Source organism: Spodoptera frugiperda, chromosome 2 (assembly GCF_023101765.2).
Source record: "Spodoptera frugiperda isolate SF20-4 chromosome 2, AGI-APGP_CSIRO_Sfru_2.0, whole genome shotgun sequence".
NCBI lineage: Eukaryota > Metazoa > Arthropoda > Insecta > Lepidoptera > Noctuidae > Spodoptera > Spodoptera frugiperda.
In genome coordinates, this window is record NC_064213.1 from 3067009 (window position 1) to 3090051 (window position 23043).

General features: G+C 35.7%; 2 protein-coding genes across 5 annotated transcripts in view; both read left to right on the forward strand.

The window, feature by feature from the left end:
* The first annotated feature begins 149 nt into the window (after positions 1 to 149).
* Positions 150 to 23043, forward strand: part of LOC118269273 (translocation protein SEC62) — a 25992-nt gene continuing 3098 nt past the window's right edge. Inside the window, exons 1-7 of one of the 4 annotated variants that reach the window (XM_050702830.1) lie at positions 150 to 318; positions 10736 to 10862; positions 14100 to 14233; positions 15246 to 15365; positions 16073 to 16275; positions 17050 to 17251; positions 18072 to 18265. In XM_050702830.1, the coding sequence (XP_050558787.1) occupies positions 283 to 318; positions 10736 to 10862; positions 14100 to 14233; positions 15246 to 15365; positions 16073 to 16275; positions 17050 to 17251; positions 18072 to 18265 (1016 nt within the window). In that variant the 5' untranslated portion in view covers positions 150 to 282. Of the gene's footprint in view, positions 319 to 7378; positions 7486 to 10735; positions 10863 to 14099; positions 14234 to 15245; positions 15366 to 16072; positions 16276 to 17049; positions 17252 to 18071; positions 18266 to 23043 lie in introns of those variants that run through there. The other 3 variants (XM_050702831.1, XM_050702838.1, XM_050702840.1) reach the window with 3 other exon arrangements.
* Positions 18304 to 22160, forward strand: LOC118279930 (uncharacterized). Its single transcript, XM_035599788.2, has 3 exons — positions 18304 to 19247; positions 19668 to 19859; positions 20151 to 22160. The coding sequence occupies exons 1-3, from the start codon at positions 19134 to 19136 to the stop codon at positions 22143 to 22145; spliced, it is 2301 nt and encodes a 766-aa protein (XP_035455681.2). The 5' UTR covers positions 18304 to 19133; the 3' UTR covers positions 22146 to 22160.

Here is a 23043-nt window from a genome sequence, read left to right on the forward strand (position 1 = left end):
ACACTTGACAGTGACATTGACACTGACGTGTGACAGGCGTCTCAACTGCCACTTTAAGTAATAGGCTTTTGACACAGTGCTTACTAAAAAAACTTTATCGTGTCGTGTAACAGAGACAGATATTTATCTATGGTCATTCATACATTCATTGAAATTCATTCGTTCAATCAGTCATTCGTTATGGTGATGGTGACCTGTCAACAAAAAAGTGTCAGCGTCAGAAACAAGAAAAGCGAATAGATTTCCAGACAATCAAGACTACGTTGGCAAAATTTATTTATAATGGCAGACAAAAGGAAAACCAAAAAACGTAAAGAGGTAAGATATATTTACTGTTTACTTGTATATGTCGGATTATAATACTTAATTACACTTCGCTTTCATTGTTTTTGTCTAAGTTTCCATAATGCGGATGCGGCGTGTTGATTTTGCCGTTTGCAAAATATTTTTCTCTTGTTTTTCTAAGCCTTTGTTTAGCCGCATGTGTGGAGAACGATTCTCTTTGATTAAAATTTGGACGAATTCCCATCATTTCCACAATCGCTTTTAGTATTTACCGAATGACGCATCCATTTCGATTTTATGTTTAGTTCATTGCCTGGCTGAAAACCAACGGGTTTTGTGCGTAGTTCTTCGAGATCAGCGTCATTGTATGAACACAGTGTCAGCTATTTTTGGGAATTCTTTGTTTACTGTGACACCTCACCAAATAACCAGATGTTACAGTCGTGTCATGTCAAACTGTTAAATTTATATCATGTTGACATTTCTATAAAGGACTACGGCTCTGAAGACCACTGAAAGATGCAACCAGACTTTAAGACTGCCAAACTAGTTCATTTTAGTTAAAACTTTTTTGTTTCTGTGCATATAACTTTATAGATTACTATTTATATTCAACACAGTTAACTTATCTTAATAATCTTTGTTTTTTTCCTTTAAATTCATAATAAAAATAAAAATTATTTAACTGTAAAATGAAGTAATAAATAAATAAATAAATTCCTTTTATTCACATATTTTCCTATCATCATAGTACTTTGCAAAAAGTTAATTTAAGTTGCATCCTTCAATATGTTGCCTACAATGCAATAAATGTGCCTATATTATCACAAATTCAAACCTCATTATTTATCAAACTATGTCTAGACAAAGTGCATGCTAGTTTATTAATTTTATTTTTGTTTACAGCGAAAAAAGGTTTGATTTTTTCATTCATTTTCTTTTTACACTTGCACATTTCTACACTGTTTTGAGTTATACATAAAATCACCTAAAGCTATTATTATTAGTTATTCAATAAGCTATTATTTTTTTGTGTACACAGCACATTTGTACAAGTGTGTAAAGTTAATAGTCTAAAGTACAATCCTTTTATTTTTATATCCAATATGACAAATTTTGTCTTAAACACTACTTTTTATTAGTCTTAGTATAATTTATACTCTATTAATAATAGGCTAGTTTCCTACTAGTCAAATTCAATACTTTTTTCATGTGTGTTAAATATAATTATAGTAAACATCTAGCACCTTCCATGGTATTCTATCTCAACCGTTATACCTTGATTATCCTACATTATCAAACAACATAATAAACCACCATTAATATCAACCTTATAATAGCTAAATATTATGTATTTCCGTCTATATTATCCCACATATTATGTCTACATTAATTATAACATATTCTAAGCTATCTATACAGCACTCTGTTTAGTCTCTTACCATTCAGTGACAATCAGAATTTCACAAGTACCTGTGTGAGTTATTTAGCCGTAGTTAACAACAACTTGGTAAACCATCTGTCAGATATTTACACGATAAATTGATGTAAATGAATAACAGTATGCCTCTCTACAGCATTTCCTATTTTAGAGCAATGCCCTATTAGGTAGATAAGGTAAAATGAAATAATTTTCCTTTTGAAATAACTTTTCCTTAGTGACTGTTCCTTTATTAACTAAACTCACATACATTAATGGAGAAAAGCTCTACTAGTTTCGAGTCACAAAGGGATTTCATCATGAGCAACCTAAGTAGACGTGGTGACATTGCGCAGAAGTGACAATGTCTCACAATAGTTATTACAAAAATACTATTACTTTTTTGGACATTTAACCAGTTTTGCACTTGAATTTGTCTTTCTAAATTGGACTTTATGTAGTAAAACTTTATAATATAAAATTAGTATAATGTGAGAGGTTGGATTGGTATTAAAATTGTGTGGTTTTAGTTGTAAAGAGTTATGAATTGCTATTCTATTCAAGTTTGGACAAAAAGTACAAAAATTTTAAAGTACAACATTTTTCCTCAAAGCAACATTCACAAATTCATTGCATTTAGTTATAAGTCTTAGAATACAACAAAGATAATTCTTGCGTCACACTAAACAGTATTTTTATTAGTTTCATTTATTTAATATCGTCACGCCTTTTATCCGGTCCGAACGGGTGAGGCAGAGGTGCACATTATGACATGTAATGCCACTGTACAATGTACACCCACTTTTCACAATTTATATAGTAAGCCCCACGTAATAGAGGGTGAGCCTATTGCCATATAGTTACTGAGCATATTTCCAGACTCCGTGCTATTACTGAGAATATTGCGGAAAAAACAAAGATAAGCAATACTTTGTCCGACGCGGGAATGCCCCTTGCCCGGCAGTGACACTGGCGATTATTTTTATATTTCTTAAGTATAATCAAATACAAATACCTAAATTGAACTTAAAAATGTCCCTAATTAACCAAGTCCAGAAACATGTCCTATATTCCGATATCCTTATCACATTATGCCATAATAATTTAGGATAGGAACAATGGTATGTTATGTAAACTTTTATTATGTTTTTGTTCAACTTACCACTAGTCCGTGAGTGTTCTAAATATGTAGCGTCTTATCACTGTTATAGAAATTAGTTCCGTTCTCGTCTGAGTAAGAAATATTTATATGGATTAAAGTCGATGGTAGAAAAGTAAAGTATCGATCGATTGGTCTTATTAAAATCTTTAAATAGGTTGTTTTTGAAAAGCAACTACTCATTCAAACAGGTTAAGCAAATCATAATTGAATTCATTGGAAAACGTAATGCAAGGGTCATATCACACATCAACAGCCTATTAGTGGCCACTGCCGACAAAAGCCTCTTCTCACATGGCAAAGGTTTCCTCACGATGTTTTTCTTCACCGTTTTATCAGTGGTGTCTAAATAATCTTAGAAAGTTCTCGGAAAAAGTCACATTGGCACCTCCAGTTGATAGGTTTCGAATCCGCACCCTGATGCATGAGAAAGCCACCCAGCAAGGGTCATTAAGTAAAACACCATCTATCAATAGCACTTATTAATTTACCCAATCAACTGTTGGGTAAACCTCTAAAATGTTTTTATTCATAACAAGGAAAAAAGTTCTTGTAATTTGATGGCATTACCTACTACGGATTTTTCCTCAATCGTCACTCTACATTTTATTATGACGACGAATATGTAATGGGATTTACCTTTGATCATAAAGCTTAATTATACAGTTATAGACGATATCTATAATATATTATGTGTCTATATGTGTCGCTAAGCACAAAACTCGCAAACAGCTGACCTGATTAAGCTAAATCATTTTCGCAATTTAAGCCTGAGAAAGGTATTTATGTCAAAAAGGGACAGAATAAAGTATATTAGATTAGTTAATCTACTTCTTCTTTTTCTTACATATAAAAATTAATTTCTGTTCGTTAACCTCGCTAAAACACGAAATGACTGTACCGATTTGGCTAATTTAGGTCTTGAATTATTTGTGGAAGTCCAGGGAAGGTTTTAATAGGTGAAAAAAAGTTATCCGGGTCACTTATACGGGTCAGCTAGTATTTTAATATATTCTCTAGGAAGCCCGAACCTTGTGTTATAAATTATCAACTATGTAGTCGGTTAAATGGTAGTTTCTCAACCGTGACGATTACGTACATAGGTGATTACCACGGTCGACGTTTCGTTAGTGTTAATTTTTGACGCATACCTAGCTACTTTATATGTACCTATGTAAATGTAATTCACTTGTGATATGTCAGCGATCAAATTAAATAGGTGCAATGAAACCCTGACGATGTATCCGAGACAGATAGCGATTATCATCAACAGATTAGGTCGTGGGCGGCTATACCACCCAATTCACCGGTGTCTGATCTACCTTCCATCAATGAGCTCGTAACTGTTATTAAAACGTTGCCTATGAATAAATCGTCTGGTGAGGATAAAGTTTCAAATAAAATGATAATAGAAGCGTGCAAATCTGCGGCTGACGCGATCCTGTCTGTCTTTAATCGTTGTATAGCGGAGGGCGTCTTTCCTCGTATATGGCGACGTGGATTCATTCGCATAATACCTAAGAATGGAAATAAACCACCCGATGACCCTAAGTCATACCGGCCTATTACGCTTTTACCATCATTAGGAAAACTTCTTGAGCGGCTTATCGTTCCTCGTTTGCTGCCCGGTGGACCGAAATTTCACAATAATCAATTTGGTTTTACTGTGGGTAAATCTACTGTAGACGCAGCTCTCTCTGTCCGAACCATAGTGACTTCGTCTGAGCACAAATATGTAGTAGGCATTTTTCTAGACATTTCCGGTGCCTTTGATAACGCGTGGTGGCCAATGCTACTCCTTAAACTGAAGGGTCGTGGTTGCTTTAGTAACATATACAAACTATTATACACTTATTTTCTTCATGGTTCTGTAAAACTGAAACTTGGTAATTTTTCTCGGTCGAAGTCGTTGTCAATGGGATGTCCTCAGGGCTCGGTTATTGGCCCGTATCTGTGGAATTTAGGGTTTGATGACTTGCTCGCGACCCCCCTTCCTTCTGGTTGTACGTTGACTGGATATGCGGATGATGGCCTTTTGTTAATACAATCAAATACTCGAGCCGGACTAGAGAATTTAGCTAAGGACTGCCTCAGTAGGATCTCGCGATGGGGCGAACGTAATCGATTAACTTTTGCACCCCATAAAACCTATCAATTATTGCTTAAAGGAAATTTGAAATCATGGCCGTCTATTAAATTCAATAACGTTCCCGTCAAACGTAAGGAGTCGGTTTGCTATCTCGGTCTAGTCCTAGAAAAAAACTTTTCTTTTATTGAACATATTAAGACTATTAGTGAGAAAGCCAAAAACAATTTCTATGCGCTCACGCGAATTTCGAAGGCTACCTGGGGTCTCTCTTTTCTTACGCTCAGAACCATCTACGGAGCAACCTACCTGGGATGCGTGTGCTACGGGGCACCAGTGTGGGCTGATAGGGCCACAATAGGCGCGGTACGGCGAAAGCTTCTCCAAGGTCAGCGTCTAGCCTTGATCTTTCTGTGTAAGGCTTATAGGACGGTTAGCACAGAGGCCCTACCTGTGCTCGCGGGACTACTTCCAGTCGATCTTGAGGTGCAGCGACGTGCTGCCATGTACTATAATGCGAGACCTAACTTTTCCGCAAACTTTCTAGCACAACGTGATCGAAGCAAAATTGATAGATTGCTCAAGCCTTTAACGGACGTCTGGGATGAACTTCTGACTGAGTGGCAGTGTAGATGGGAATCTTCTACCAAGGGCCGCCACCTCTATCAATTCTTTCCATCCGTGCATGAGCGTCTGGAGAGGACATGGTTGGAGGTGGATCACTGTGTTGCCCAATTTCTTACTGGCCATGGCAACTTTAAAAGCAAATTGTTCTCATTTAAACTCGTTGATTCACCATGGTGCCAATGTTCGACAGCGGAGTTGCAACATGAGCAATCCGCCCATCACATACTCTGGGAGTGTGGTCTCTGGCAATCTGAGCGTGACACTATGTTGGATAATTTAATTGTTTCATCAGGTGTAGTTTATTACACGGACCTTGTGGAGTCTCGAGCAAATTTCCGTGCGTTTAGGCGTTTTTGCCATACCTATTATTGGAAGCAAGTATAACAGCTCACGCATAGGACCCATTTAGTATTAGCATTTAATATTTTAGTTTTAAGTAAAATTTCCGTGGTGCTTGGCGACTGGGCTTCTCCCAGTTGTGCAGTCTCTTTTGTGCCTTAAGGCTTAAGTCATCCTGTCTCCTGCATTAAATTCACCGAGGGAAGTGGAAACTATCGTTTTCTTTTCTTCTCCTCTAATAACATCTTCTGATTTGTTTCGTTGCGGGATCCAAGACAGTCATTCATTTCCCTGGGACGCGCCGGACTTCAGTGTTCCGGTGTTTTCATGTTTGTATCTACTGTAGATCCTGGCTTACAGGAGTTGCAGCGGTATGGGAGGTTGTGGCGGGCTTGTCCCAAAAAAAAGGTGCAATGAAAGTATATTAGGTCCCCTTTTTTCTGCGTTTAGCACAATATGACCCTATTTCGTCTCATTTTTTGCGACACGCTATCTCCATTAATCCTCATTTTTTTTGGGGGCTGAAGTAAATGGGATTGTCAAGTAGGACTCTTATTCTCGTCGAAAATAAAAGATAAACATTTTGGGCTTAGTTTGTAAGCGTTTACAAAACTCCTGAAACGTAAAATCCAAAGGATTTGTAAGATGTAGGACGCAAAAAGGGGCATTTACCTTATTATATTAATTTCTATTCGTTTTGGAAAGTCTGAATGGCCAAGTTTCTTCGACAAATTGCCTGTGCATTCCATTTTTATAGAACAGCAGTTGTTAGTACTGAAATTGCCTTACAATACGAGTGAGCGAGTCCAATTGACCGTGATGTCATATAATAATACTCCACGATTGTTGATATGATTCTAGTTTGTTAGCGTTCTAGAAATAGAGAAAATTTTCTTTTCCAATTTTCCTATCGTTGCATTGTTCACCACGTAGTATTTCAATATTAGCGCAGTTAATCTGCACTATTTGATTTGTTCGCTGTGTATTTATTGGTTTTCTATACACCGGTGTCAATAATATTAATGTTTCTTAGTAGTAATAATAGTTTTTGCTTATTTAATGAAGATATCACGTTACCCGAATCGAATCGCTTCGAGACTTTGTTTTAAAAGCCTACTACAACCTACTTCTAAAACAGCTATAATATCCCGTCAACGATTCACAAACCCGCTCAAACATGCACAACACACCTTAACATTTTTAAATCCCCCCCAAAATTATAATGTTGCCAAATTCAGCCGCGCCGATAACACCCAAACACGAAAAAAAAATCGGTAGAGTAACTTTTTTTCATTCATTGTTTACTATAGGTACATAAAAGATACATAAAAAATATTAAGTATTTATTAAATGAATTCTTAATCACGATACAATTTCTAGAACAGTCCACACATTTCTAATGTGTGTTATTTTATTTTTTCTTATTTTCAAACGGTTAGCAATGTTTCCCATTAATTTGTTCCATGGGCCGGTGGCCCACTTTCACCTGTTTTACTACTACTAGCATTATAACTGTCACTACAGCTCGAACTGTTGCTTGCGAAGCAGTGTTTAACCATGAGAGAGTTTGTAAGTTCTATTTTATTATTAAGAAAAGTGATATTAATTGGTTTTAAGCAAATATTATAAGAAGTGTGTGTTCAAGAATGTGAATAACGGTGTTTCCGTCTCGTTTGTGATGTGTTTGTGTTTGAATCAGTGAGTTTAGAGTCGTTTTGGTACAGTTTTATAAAAAATAATGTTTTAAAAATAAAACATTTAATTCTAGAAATTACGTTTTATAATAAGGTCAGTCAGAACCAGGCGATGTTCAAAAAATCGCACAAAGGAATCGTGTCGCATAACAGTAATGTGGTATACTTTTTTTTTTTTTGCTATAACCAAGGAATATGGAGACCATTTTGTTTGTTTTTGTTTACAACCATTTTGTTTTTGCAAACATATTTACCTCATAAATGTAAATACGTTTTCGCTTTAAATTCGACTGAGTACAACGCACGAATAATTCACTTATTTTCTATATCCAGAATTGTGTTTCATTGTCTCTTTCAGACATCCAAACATCCGTTACATTTGGACGTCATCCATTCATCCTCGTACCTTCCTGTATCGTAGGTGTATCTAGATTACTAGATAGAGACAGTTTACTAGTTCATTAACAAGCCAAAGTCATGGCCACGGCTCTACGTGTGTGCGTGACGTCAATGTCGATGTGTTTGCATCATACGTGCGTTTGCGCCGATTTTTTTACACCTGTATTTAATGTGCGGAGATTTATGTATCTGTTTTTGTTGTTGTAAGTAAATTGTGCTGATTTTTTTTTTAATCAATTGTTGGGATTTTTCTATTTGTGTTTTGTTTATTGAATTTGTAATTCTGATCTTGAATCATTATCTAAAGTTTTGTAATTGATACGTAATTGCAAAAGATTATTACTTATTAAGTCCCTTATAAATGGTTCCTCCATTAATAATATTTTTTTAAGTAGAGATTGAAAGATTAATTAGTAAGCAAAAAAGGCAAAAATCAACTTTATTTTCTTCTAGGTTCTTCATTTCTAAATTCCAAAACAAAGAAATTTCTTACATTCAATGATTCAAACAATGATTTTATATTCCAACAGCTAATGATTTGTTATGATATAGTCGCGCTCAGGACAAACGCGTATGTATTTAGTGTACAAAGGTCAAACCCATTACCTAGTGTAAAATCGTGATGACTGTCATACTCGTACATACTCAGATGAACAGATATACAGATATATTTTAATTGAAAATATCATTAGAAGTACCTAATAAAATAGTGTTGTGCATATGGAGCGGGCCAATCCGCGCATCATTACTTACCACCAGGCGAAATATCGGCCAAACATCGACCCATCTAATAAAAAAAAACATGCGCACGCCCCGAATTTGCACGGGTGCAAATACTGGCTCCCCTATAGATAACAGATTTTTTGGACCATAAACGATCACAGGCACACCCTAAAGCATCATCAAAATCGATCAATAGTTTGAAAATACAAGGGGGACAAATACACTCACCGCTTTAAAAAAAAGAAAGAAATATAAATGCAGTTATTCTATTCATACTGATTGATATCAAATAAAAAAAAAAACGCGCGTGCAATTCAAAAATGGAACGGTAATTAAAATGGGATAGGTCTATATTATTTCTTGTCAACTTACGTTTGTAACAAAGAAAGAATTCCAGGTAGGATTTTGGATGTCATGTGCTTACGCCATTTTGTGCGAAAAAAGATAACAAAGGAAATACAGTTTACGATGTTACTTATTCAAAGTGGTCTGTTAGATTTTAGCTGGAATTTATAGTTATTATGATGTGAATTAATTAGTTAGGTACCCTGAAAACAATGTTAGGTGGTAGTTTGAAGAAAATAATAATTAAATTAAGACTACTTAGTTGCTGTCTAAGACTGTCTACTGCCATTTTGTTCAACAAATTTTTGGGTTCAACATTTAAGTGTGGGATGGGCCGGCTTGACCGTCCTCGCAGAAAACCGACGTGAAACAATGTTTGCGTTATGTTTCGTTATTTGACTCTGGTGTTTCGGGTGTCATACCATAAAAAAAAACATGGACATCAAAGAAAACCCTTTTTCTTAGCGTTGGGGAAGCTATAAACGACACTTATCCTAATATTCTTACGACAGCTCGAACTACACGTGTTTTTATACGCAAACGAACTAACGAAGTTTTAAACAGAATGTGCCAATATTCTATGTATCTACGAAATCAATTTTACATCTGGCCATGAATAACACGGTCTACCAACAAACCTCGTTTATGACAATGACGTCACGGCTGTCGTTAAACACTACAATAACACACAATACCTTCATTGTTTGTTGTTATATAAATAACTGATTATGAGACCTAGAATTGTATGTAACTGTGAATTAAGCGTTCAATGAAGTTGCTTCATTTTCTTCGAATTCCTTGAAGATCTAATTGGTGTAGCTCGTAAACTACTTATACCAATGTAGGGGATTGGACGGAAAACTAAAGTACATTAAATTAGGTACAAATCTAACTTATTTTTTTTTAACGTTGGCCCACACTAGGATTTTCTCCTGTGTCGTGGGTGCGTTTACAACTGTCTTTGATACAGTCTCAATGTTTATTTTAGGGACTTTTAATCTTGCCTCAGTGTTTAAAAATAATGTACTAGTTTTGAGAAAAAATATTAGAGATTCCAAGAAGGCTTTGAAATTGTCGCATTGAAGAAAGATACTACTTATGGAACCCAAACAACTAAAACTCATACATTTTTTTCAATTATCTTTGCCAAGAGAACAAATACTGGGTTGATCCTCTTACACTTACAGGTAAAATAGTTTCCCAGAAATGAAAGGACCAATATCATAATCCGCCTTAGGTTCGATATTCTTTGGAAAAGGCAATTGTGAAACAGTCTCTTTATTTCCAAAGCCCATGTCCAATGTTATTGAAAACCAAAAGAAACCAATTTCCTTTGTCTCTATATAAGTATATACTACTCTTACTAACCTTACCAATAATAAATTAATTAGTATGTTATCGGCTTACTCACGTAACTGTTTGACGAGGAACTCGACTAGTTTCAAGCCATGCTAGAGGCTCATATTCATGAGCTCCATTCCACGACCCACGACGCGCCGATTGTCGCGCTTACGTCGTCGTCACAGTTAAGTGCGTAAGCCGATATCATAATTATTAATTTAGTATGTGTTACCAATATTACCTATTAATGCAAAATGCACATGTTTACCTAAACATGTTTAAAATCAATTCTGATGCAAGATATCCACAATTTCTAGGAGTTTGGAGAGGTGGCTGAGTCAGAAAAGGCCACGAGCGAAGAGTATGCAGTTGCAAAATGGCTTAAAGCCAATGTGCCTACGAAAAAGACGAAATTCCTGAATCACCATGTGGAATACTTCACTGGTAAGTTAATTTTTATATTTGTTTTTCGCCTTAGTCATTTATTAAAAAAAGTAGTTGAAAATGCTTCTCTTTTATATGGGTACTTGATATCGACCTCAACAGCCCGATACAGTCCACTGCTAAATTATGGACCTCTACATACGAGGGTGTATTTTTACCTAAACCTCCCAAAACCACTGCAACTCCTATAAGCCACGATCTGCAGTAGATACGATCATGAAAATACCGGAACATTGAAGTCCGCGCGTTTCAGGGACACGAAACACGAATGACTGTCTTAGATCTCGCAACGAAATTAATCAAAAGATATTATAGGAGAAGAAAAATAAAACTATAGTTTCCACTTCCTTCAGGGGTTACGATATACAAAAGGTTTGCTATGATGTACACGCTTGACAATCAGGTTCTGGTTTAAAACAGACCGCTGCTACCCAGTCTCTATCATATCTCTAGTCCCGCCGTCAGCTCTTCCACATGACACTGACTACTCTGCTGTTCTCACATAACAACCTTCCTTCATTTTAGTGACACTGAGGTATACAACCAGAGGCAGAACGCAAATATTGTTTTAACATTTTCTATACTAGAATATGGGCCAAACTGGAATTCAATTCTGCTTCATTCAAGCTCTGCAATGTTTATAACTAAATGTACTATGGCGACGATATTCTGAGAAAGTGCAGACATTTATCGAGTAGTAGTTTTAATAGTCCAAAACAAAGCATTTGTCTAACGGTGTAATGTATGTGGTTTACGCCATAATCGTTATTGTTGAATATCTTATGCCGTGGGATATCAAAGGGTAATTACTAGCAGACATGTCGATCGATATCACAATGTCCTAGACTATACAAACGTTCGATGTTTCAATTTGAAATGTGAACCGTTCTGTCAAATACTTTTTACTTTACTTTAAAAAAAAAAAGGATTTTCTCCTGTGTCGTGGGTGCCTTTACAAACATACCTATAAGTTCACATACACAAGACAGCCATACCTGAAATAATAATTTGTAGATCTCACTAACAATTGTTCCGTGCGGGAATCGAACCTGCTACAAGTTACGCAGCAGCCGGTTGCCCAGCCACTGCACCAACCATGCAGTCAAATGTTTACATATTACAAACAAAAGTTCCCCGCTGCGTTTACCTATTGACGATAAACTCAAAAACTACTAAACTGATTTTGATGCAGCTTTAATTGATAGTATGATCAGTATGATCCTTAAGAAAGGTTTGGTTTCATGAAGGTTTGTTTTTTACAGGAAGAGCAAGACGCTAATTTTAGTATTCCACTAGAAAAACTAAATACGGTATACCAAACCCACAAACAAAAACCTAACCAAAATCAAGACATTATTTTATAGAATTATTTATAAAATTTCCAATGTGATGTGGCTTAATGCCAAGCCGAAGCTACGTAGCTGCATTTCCTTTATTTGTAACGCGCGCTCGCTTTCCAAGCTTCCGCCGTAATAAAACATACCTTTTTAAATATCGAAGGAATTCTCACACGGACTCCTTTCTATTTTTATTTATTTTATTTTCGGTTATTTTCGGCCAGATCTGTTCTTCGTGGTGTTTATAAATAGAATTCGTTATGCCCGTTCGTCCTGATTGGTTAACTGTAAGGTGACATTATCAGAAAATCAAATAATTTACACATGGCCCGAAAGCGTGGCAATTAAGATGTGTGTGGTCGGAAACTACTATTACATGGAACTTATAACACATTGGAGAAAAGTGGATATAAATTGTATAGCGGCATTACGTGCCGTAATGTGCACCTCTGCCTAAACATTCGGGGATAAAAGGCATGTCGTTGCTAGATAGATGTGATAGACTACGTTGCTGTGGATCTGTTTAGGTACCACCAATCACATACACATAGCTTAGCACTTGTAGAAACGGACTCAGCTAACCCATGTTTTTGATATGGAAAGATGCGTGCTATTAAGAAAGCCATCCCTAATCCCTACTATTGATACATCGCATACTCGAGCTACGCATCTTCTTCACACAATACATAGTATCAGTGGAAACAGTCACATAGTTTTACAACTTAGCAATTACATCTTCGTAGTATAGCTACAAAGCACGTCTCTGGTCAGTTATTACTCTTTTGTACAGAAAATTTTTCATAGGTTTTATTGAAAATAATACTCTGTTTCAAGAAATTCTCAAGTCAGACTCAGACAGAGCGTACTAAAATTCCTAAGGTCATTGGAAACATGAAAATTCATGAACTTTCCTATACATATGATTCATGTATAATGCCCTCTGAGACGACCTCGGTTCGACCATGACCGTGGACGCAAAGGTCGGACAACAAAACGGGCAATTGATGGCCTCACCTAAATATTTCAATTGATGTTTTTATAACAGCTGAATTCTTTAGTGACAGCTTTATTTTGCTTGTACCTACTTACATTTTTCACTTTTTACATGAAGCTCATAAAATATCTGAAGGAAAATAGGTGTAACATTCAATATTCTCCTGGCCTACCGTTTCATGGAAGTAAATTTAATCACGCACATTAACTTTGAAGAATACGTCTTTATGAATCAATTCGCGAATGTGGGTCAGATCGTCTGTCGTAGGCATTCTATAACACTTTCTTTGTAGTAGGCCATTGACCCACAACCGGTACAATGCCTACAAATTAATGTTCTAGAACCATCGATTGAGTGACCGTAGTTGTTTTATCTGTAATCGATTTAGTATTGGTTTTGTTCAATGGAATTGTTATGTATGTATGGAATTTTATATGGAATTAGCTGACCCGGCAAACTTCTTACTGCTTCAAACATTATTTTCTCACCTTTTCAAGACCATAATTTGCCAAATCGGTCCAGCCGTTCTCGAGTTTTAGCGAGACTAACGATCAACAATTGATTTTTATATAATATATTTAGTTGTTGACAATATAGGTTTCCTCGTTAAATTAACGTGGTGAAAAGCAATTTGATTCTTAATGTTAATCTAAAATGGCTCATTTTCCTGTGACATGAAATGGCTTCATTCACGTTTAACATTTGCTTAAAAATCTAAATAAAAGTAATTTAGAACTTCCATAATTTACCGCTGTACTCAAAATCATTTAATCCAGTCCTTAGTAATTGATTTCGATCCAAATCGTTAGGGAGGAATGATTTAAGTATTCATTAAATGTCTCTGAGTGCGGTAATTAGTAAACTATTTACACGATCACTAATAACTGTTTATTTTATTTTTTCCAGGGACAAAAGCGGTGGACGCGCTTCTCACATCAAAATGGGCTACTGGCAAGAACCCGATATTCACCACACGACATGAAGTCACAGACTACCTGCACCAGATGCTATTGCACAAACTATTTCACCGAGCTAAAAAGGTAAATGTTACTTCGAATCGAATTTAATTTATTTACTAATGTCTGCGCTTCCGATATTTCGTCACTGTTGCAAGCGCCATGATCACGGATGAACTGGAGAATAAAACATCGTGACCATGTCAGTTTAAAAATGTAATTTACTAGTTACGCGCAGTTTCACCTGCTCTGCACGGCTCCTATTGGTCGCAGCGTGATGTTTTATTTTATAGGCTTCCTCGATAAATAGACTGTCCAACACAAAAAGAGATCGAGATTTCATCTACAATCAAGAGATCATGTACAAATTAGCATATGTTTCGATAAATAAATCTAATTAATTCAAAATCATTTTAATACACAACTTAAGATAAGAACGAGAATTAAAGTGTCAAGATAAAACATTTTAAAACCTATACGACATAATATAATATTGAACTTAGAACATTGTAGCTTGAACTACATGCTACAATATACAGTCTGACCTTGGTATAGTTTCGTATATAATGTTATAAAACTGATAAATACTAAGATAATAAAGCTAAACGTTACGTGTCCGTAATAAATTGAGAAATACTAATGACTGATAATTGCTACCACGTGTCTGGGGTTAAAGTCGTTCATTTCATTCGTTCTTAAATGAATGGTAGATTGATTAAAAGACATTTAATTTAGCGCCATTTTTAAATAATTTAATTCAATAAAGTAATTTAAATGTCTCGTTTGTTGAGTGGTCGCAAGTGCGACTGCCGGACAAGAGGTATCGGGTTCGATTTCCACGCCAGGCAAAGTCTTACTGGGATTTTTTCGGGTTTTTTGAAAATGTCTCAGTAGTAGCACGGAATCTGGAATTGTGTCCAGTATATGGCAATAGGCTCATCCCCTATTACATGGGACTTATAAAACAAATGGTGAAATGTGTGTGTGCATTGTATAGCGGCATTATATGTCGAAATGTGCACCTCTGCCTACCCCTTCGGTGATAAAAGGGGTGACGTTGCATGCAATAATTTAAGTATTTGTATTTTTATTCTAGGTCCCGGTTACAGAGCAGGAATTAAAGGGAAAATCTAAAAAGAAGGAATTAGAGAAATCAAGCAAAAGTGGAGATGAGAAAGATGGTGAGAAGAGTCAGGCCAGCGCTTGTGAAGGAAAGGTATGAGAAGCCAGATTTTGTATGGTATAAACTGGTAAACGTACGAACGGATCACTGATCATCTGATGGTAAGCAATCGCCGCCGCCCATGGACACCCGAAACACCAGAAGTGCGTTGCCGGCCATTTGGGGGTAGGAATTTAAAGGTTGTTTGGGAATCGAGGATTGGGAAGATTGAGGAGGGGGTTAGTTGGGCCTCCGATAATGTGATAACCTCACTTACTAAAGGGCCGAACAACAAAAGGTTAGGAACCAAGGATGTTAAGGATATCCACATCCGTAACCGAAACTATCGCCTATCCGAAATAAAAAAATATCCATTTGATAGGAGCGGAGTCTAAATGAGACATGAGACAAGTTACGAAAAATTACTTATAGGCAGATTGAAGTACATGCCAAATGATGACCTATTTATAAATAAAACCATTTGATTATCTATTTGTATGTTACTTTTGAAATTCCTTAGAAATCCAATATCCGTAACCGAAACTACCGGATAATTTGGAATAATTTCTTATCCGTATCCGAAACCGGAACCGATATAAAAAAAATCCACTATCCGTATCCATATCCATATCCGAAATTCCATATCCATAACATCCCTGTTAGGAACCCCTAGACTAAAGTGACCGTTCACTTTTATAACGATATTACCTCTGACTATTAATATAAAAAAAAAAAACTCAAATAATCATCCTCATTTCCAGGACTCAAAAGACACAAAAGAAAAAGAGAAGAAGAAACGGAAAATTCGCCTAGAGATGCACATGGACCAAGTATTCCTTGACACGTTGGACGCGTACGTCTGGATCTACGATCCGAAGCCCTGGTACTACTGGCTGTGCGGTATACTGGTCGTGGTCGGCACCATCACCGTTTGTATGTTCCCCTTGTGGCCAGCTACCGTGCGGTAAGAGTTTATACTTTATTTTTATTAGGAAAGAGTTTATTTTTGTTTTGTTTTAATTGTCTGTACCTCTAAGCTGAAGCTATAGTATTAGAGTCTATTTTTGTTTGTTTTAATTGTCTGTACCTCTATACATTGAGTTTGAAGTAATAGTATTTGTCGATAGTCGCTAGCGATGACGTAATTTTTTTGTGTGGAAAATTTTAACAACGCCTCTACCGGTCACATGTGGAACTAAAATTTGCCATACAAATAATTTTAACAACGCCTCTACCGGTCAAATGTGGAACTAAAATATGCCATACAAATAATTTACGTCGTCGCTAGCGAGTATCAACAAATACTATTGCTTCAAACTCATGGTAGAAGTACTGTTCTTTTCTTTGAATTCTGTTTTGTGTTTTGTTTTTTTTTTTATTTGGGTATTTAGTTTTATTTTTTTCTGTTTTGTTTGTAGTCTATATTATTATATATGCCTTGTAACAACAGGCTTATCAAAGTCGAGAACCAAACCAGGTTCTCGTACATTTTATGAATATAATATTTAATTGAGATATTTAAGAGTAATTTTTCATGATCATATTAACAAATCTTAAATCAAACATTCCCAAAATTATAAAATAAACTATTTAAAAAACCAAGTATTTAATCTAAATCAATTTAAAACAAAACAGCGAACAGAAAAATGAAACTTTAATGCCCCATTCACAAACTTTGCAACTAAATACAGCGCCCCCATTCCGCAAACTACCGGGTTACATCATAAATATAAATCAGGGATTATCTCCACAGTAAAGGGGTATATTACCTGAGTATCGCGGCTGCCGGTTTTTTGGTCACCATCATAGGCCTGACGGTCCTGAGGGTCGTTGTGTTCTGCCTGGTCTGGATGCTCACACTGTCCCGACACCATCTCTGGCTGCTCCCCAACCTGACTGAGGATGTCGGATTCTTTGCATCATTCTGGCCGCTTTATAAAGTAAGTGGAGTTTGTTTATGAATATAGAACAAATGTGTTTGTTTTTCTTTGTACTGATGTAATTTGACTGTTGTTGAGATATCAACCTGGAGCTTTCTTTTCCTTCAATTTAATTCACTTTCGTATGCAATTTGCAAAAATATAACCTATTTGCAAAAATAAATACCATTTATCACACTATAATATTACAAATGTGAAAGTTTGTATGTTTCGATGTTTGTCCATCAATCACGATGAAACTACTGAACGGATTTTGATGAAAGGTAAACAGACAGGGTATGAGTTGACTTGGATGATAGGATACTTTTTATCCCCCGATAATGCGGGCGAAACCGCTGGCAGAACCTAGTGATTTAATTATTTATATTTATTCCTAGAGTTTTCAATAACGATTGCTTAACAAGAGTGCCATATTTGTAATTTCGAAAATAACACTTTATTATTTTCATCATTCATCCTCTCTACAGTGAACGATTACCTCGACTGCACCACGGTGGCAACACAACAACGATACAGAAGAAATCCAATTGTTACTTTAGAGATTTAATATTAATTGACTGCACGGTTGACGCGGCTGGGCAACCGACTGCCGTACAATGTGTAGCGAGTTTCGATTCCCGCACGGTGCAATTTTTTGTGTTATACACAAATTTTTATTTCGGGTGTAGGTGTCATGTGTATGTGAACTAGTATGTTTGTAAACACACACTCACAACACAGGAGAAAATCCTAGTATAGAGCAACATTGTAATAAAAAAAAGAAAAAATAACCTACAATCTAAATGGCATGTCCTCTAATATAACAATTAAAACATTACAGTACGAATACCGCCCGGGCGCGGACTCGGACAAATCGTCCAAGAATAAGAAGAAACGGAAGAAAGACAAGCTGTCTGACGATGAGAGTGAGAAGGCGCCACTGCTGGAAGAGCAGGCGGGCGAGGAAGCCAGCGAGGGGGCCAGCACGGCTCGCACTGCCGTTACTACAAGTGACGATGCCGCTGTTGATACCAAGTAAGTTTTACAAATGACTTGTAAATACAAATGATTACTAGTCAAATTCTATACTTGTTTTGATAAAAGAAACGTTGGATTTGTATTAATGTTATGAGATACTACTTAGCTGATGCTCGCAGCTTGACTCGCGTGGCTTATCGAGTTCGTGACTTTATAAAAAATTAGTACATCAGCTACCTCCCAATAAAAGTCCTGTCAAAATCGGCCCGCCATTTCTTAGATAGGCCGAAACAAACACACAGACAAAAAGGACCATGCCCATTTTTGCCCCAGAAACGCCCAGATAAAGTAAATTACAAGATTGAGGTAATAAATAAAAATTTGAATTAAATTGTTAATTTTAAGTCCTAAGAAGCACTGGATAAAAAATAAAAAAAAATACGACTTTTTGTTGACCACCGATCGGGGCTTTTGACAGAATAATGTTTCATTCATGCTTTTTGCATTTATCACGGTCTGGAATCATGTCTTTTGGCCGGTTTATTCACTCGTTGTGTTTTTACAAATTATTTTGAATAATGATAAACTAGTATTATAGTGTTGCTGTTTTATTTGTATATTAATGATACTATCGGTAAGATTAACTTCATAATAAGTAACCGCATGTAAATTATCTTACTAGTAAAAAATATGAAACGTTATTTTTTTTAACATCTTTTAAGACTGGCAACACTGATTCATTCATTCACTCTGCGTCTGCTGCTGTGTTTACGTTTACTCCGATTGTGCTTTTTCCGTTCAATTTAAAATCTACTTCGGCTACGTTTTATGGATATTGATAGTGTCGTTTTATTCAGTGACTTCGGCTTTTCTTATACGGACTTCGTTGTGTTTTGTGATTTGGACTTTTCGTTTGTGACACAAAATGTTGCGTTGCTTGAACTGTGGGTTACGCGTTCAACGCATACAGAGGCATGTTGTTACAACTTTGCCTCAAGAGTTGCTAATTATCTTGTCTATTTGGCTGAGAATTGAATATGTAAGTATCATTATTATATACATTCAGAATCTGCAGGACGGTTATACACGGTGTAGTTTTGAAACTACAATATATCAGAAGATTGTAATAAAACTCATAAATAATTATGTAAAAATACGATACTTCGTCAAAAATCAATAATACTTTATAATACTTGTTATTTTATTTTTCTAATTTTAACTGATTTTCAGAATAACTAACATAATTACCTTCTGAAATATCGTGCAACTTCAAAACTATACCTTGTATAGAGTATGCATGCACGATAACTTGAAACGTGACTGCGAGAAAAATATATTACTTAATACAGTCGAACTTCAACTCTTATCGTGGACGTGTAAAATATTTTTTTTTTGTTTTCTTAGTTAATCATTTCTTATGGTATGTGAGACCTACTAACACCGACTGTTTTGTTTTCAGCTCCCTATGGAAGATGTAATATGTCATGCATGTTATGTATTCTTACAAAATGCTGATGTAAACACACCTAGAATATTAGGTCATACTAATATCTGTGCTGGCTGTGGCTGTTCTTTGAATGAAGCTAGACTTCATTCTCTCGAAGAAAATGGACCATTATATGATTTTTTTCCATGGATTAGATCAGTACAGGTATTTATCTAAATCCTTAAACACCTATTAAGTACTACTTACATTGAATATGATTAATGGTAATGACACATAATTATAACAATTTGGAAAATAATCCTTATAACTATATCAGTGGTAATAGTTTTTACAATGACAATCATTTTATGCATTTTTTTAATATATTCAAGTATGATAAATGTCAGAGCTCTCTTAATTTGCATTATATTGTTTATTCAACTTAGTAAATCAAGAGATTGTGTATTTTATATTTTTTAACACTGCTTTATTTTTAACAATCATAAATATTTTCAGAATGGAAGAGATAGCTATGCTGTTTGTCATAATTGTTGGCGGCGAGCTAGCCGACAATTTGAACAAGATTCTCAACGAGAAATGGCTATACCACAATTGCCACCTGTACCTGCTCCTGCTCCAGCACCTGCCCCTGCTCCGGCACCTGCCCCTGTCCCGGCACCTGCACCTGCTTCTGCCTCTCAGCTGGGCCAGAGATCAGTTGGAATGGTCAATTTACCTCATTACAAGAGAGCTGCTAGTACATCAAGACACTGCATTTATTCCGACTGCGGTTATGTACCTATGCATTTAATACCAACATTTATTAAAAATATGTTAATTGTAGATTACAACTATTATGTGCCCCGGTATTCACGTGTTTGCCATCACCATTTGTATTCTAATACTTGGCGTGAATTACCAGAACAATCATCTTCAATATCAAGTTTTAGTATAAATCAAATAGAAGATTTAGTTAATATGGCAAAACAAAAAACTGTCACATTTAATTTTGAATGTGTTGAAGAAATGCCCAACCACATATGCCATTATTGGACTGGACTGGAAGTGTCTGAATTCATTATTTTATTTAATGAGTTACCTTTAGCTAATCAGGTACCATCACCAAAATCTGCTTTGGCTATCTTTTTAATTAAAATGAGGACAGGGGACAGTAACAAGAGATTGTCTTCATTATTTAATATACCTCGATCAACTATGGAGAGGCACATGAACATTGTACGCTTATGTTTTATGGAACATTTTGTACCATTACATATTGGATTGCAGCATCTTAATAGAGAAGATGTCATAAGAAGAAATCTGAGTATTCCAAATGCTTTGTTTGGCAATCCAAATGGCTCTGATCAAACCAGACCTGCAATCACAATATGTGATGGCACTTACATATATATTGAAAAGAGTTCCAATTATTTCTATCAAAAGGAAACTTATAGTTTACACAAATATGTGAACCTCGTTAAACCATTTCTTTGTGTGTGTACAGACGGGCACATTATTGATGTGATCGGCCCTTATGCTGCCACTCAAACCGATGCAGAAATAATGAAAGATTTATTTACTGATGAATCTGGACCCATGCGATCATTTTACAGAGAGGGAGATGTATTTATACTCGACCGAGGATTCAGAGATGCGATCCCACTGTTGGAGGCCTGTAATTATAATGTGCAGAAGCCTGAGTCGTTAAATGAGGGAGAACGACAACTAACAACTATTCAGGCAAACAAAAGTCGATTAGTGACATTATGTCGATGGGTAGTGGAAGTAGTCAACGGACGATTTAAAAGGGACTTTAAATTATTTCGCCAGGATTTTTTTAATAGAGCTCATGCACATTTAATGAGTGATTTTAAAATTGCAGCTTCATTAATTAACAGATTTCACCCCACGCTTCAAGATCGGCCAGATGCTTCTCTTATTATAGAAAGAGCCTTGAGGTATCAACATACTCCTAATTACTTAGCAGAATTTGTAACAAATTATAATTTAAACAGGCGATCGGTTATGTTTAGACGCATAGACGGCAGGTTTCCTCAATTAAATATATTTCCCGTATTTAGTTACTCAGAATTGATTATTTTCGCATTGGGCCCATATCAGGTAAAACAAGCACGATCATATTATGGCGAACATGTTCGACAAAATGGCTTGTATGAAATTGAAATATGTCCTGAGCTGGAACACTCTGAAGAAATGGTTGCGGCCGTTGGAGGAAATAGACCTTATTTATTAAGGGGTCGAATCCAGTCGCGCCATGTTGGTCGGCGTAAATATTTTACGTATATTTTAATTGACACTCAGCCCTCGAGTAGTAATTGCTTAGATGCAATATTAGGTTACTGTTGCAACTGTCTCGTGGGTAACAGAACAGTGGGATGCTGTTGCCACGTTATGGCCATAATATGGTATTTGGGTTGGGCTAGACACCAAGACAATATATCGCCGCCAGCATCATTCTTAGACAATATATTACTTGTAATTGAAGAATAAAACATTTAACACTTATACTGCTTTTTTATTTTATTCGAAACTTGTACTCAATCGCCACAAACCTTGAATGCAGCAATAGATCAGTATTTTATCAGTCAGAGAACATTATTTTACCCCATTTAATTGAAACAACCTAAGTATTAGATCTGTTAATAAAATAATTATTGTAAATGCTTACAGATCAGACAGTACCTACCTAATACAAATGTTGGTATTTTTATTTGCCTTTAAGTCAAGCAGTTAATTGATGTCAAATATAAAAATATAGTTTAATACAACCCGTTCTATTTTATCACAATATGCTTTTATAATCTCATCAAAAATACCCATTTGTTGTGAGTCATTAGTCTCTTTCCATATTGAGTTCTGTTTACTCGAGTACAAGTTTTGCATCGAACCTAATCGTTTTCACATTTATATTGACACTATACTATGGAAACAAGACTAGTAGGTAGACGTAGGCCAGATCAGTGTCCTTTTATACTTAAATATAAGTGATGATCATGAAGTTCCTAATAAAAAACTAATAGCATTGCTGTCCGTAAACGATACAATGCATATAAAATATCAGTAGTAAGTTATCATGTTTAATATAGAATTACTTGTGAATCGGTGCTTTAAATGACATAAAATCTAGATATTATAAAAATACTATTAAAAGGCTATCATATGACATAGGGCTGCAATTTGGGCATCGCATGACAGTGCTGACTTTTAGCTCCATACTAATATGGGCATGGTCCTTTTAAAAAATATATTTTGGTCTATGTATCGTATGTATATTCATATGCTTGTAGTAAAAAGCGGTTATATCAATATTACAATGAGATACTCCAATCTTATTTATTAGTCTAGATTGTACAAGTTTCGCGTCAAATATCATACTTTATTTATCTTA

Excerpts from the sequence above, each read along its gene's own strand:
- LOC118279930 (XM_035599788.2), top strand. The coding sequence starts at position 19,134 with ATGTTGCGTTGCTTGAACTGTGGGTTACGCGTTCAACGCATACAGAGG. Across the intron at positions 19,248-19,667 it reads TTTGGCTGAGAATTGAATAT|CTCCCTATGGAAGATGTAAT; the intron begins GTAAGTATCATT and ends TTTTGTTTTCAG. Across the intron at positions 19,860-20,150 it reads CATGGATTAGATCAGTACAG|AATGGAAGAGATAGCTATGC; the intron begins GTATTTATCTAA and ends AAATATTTTCAG.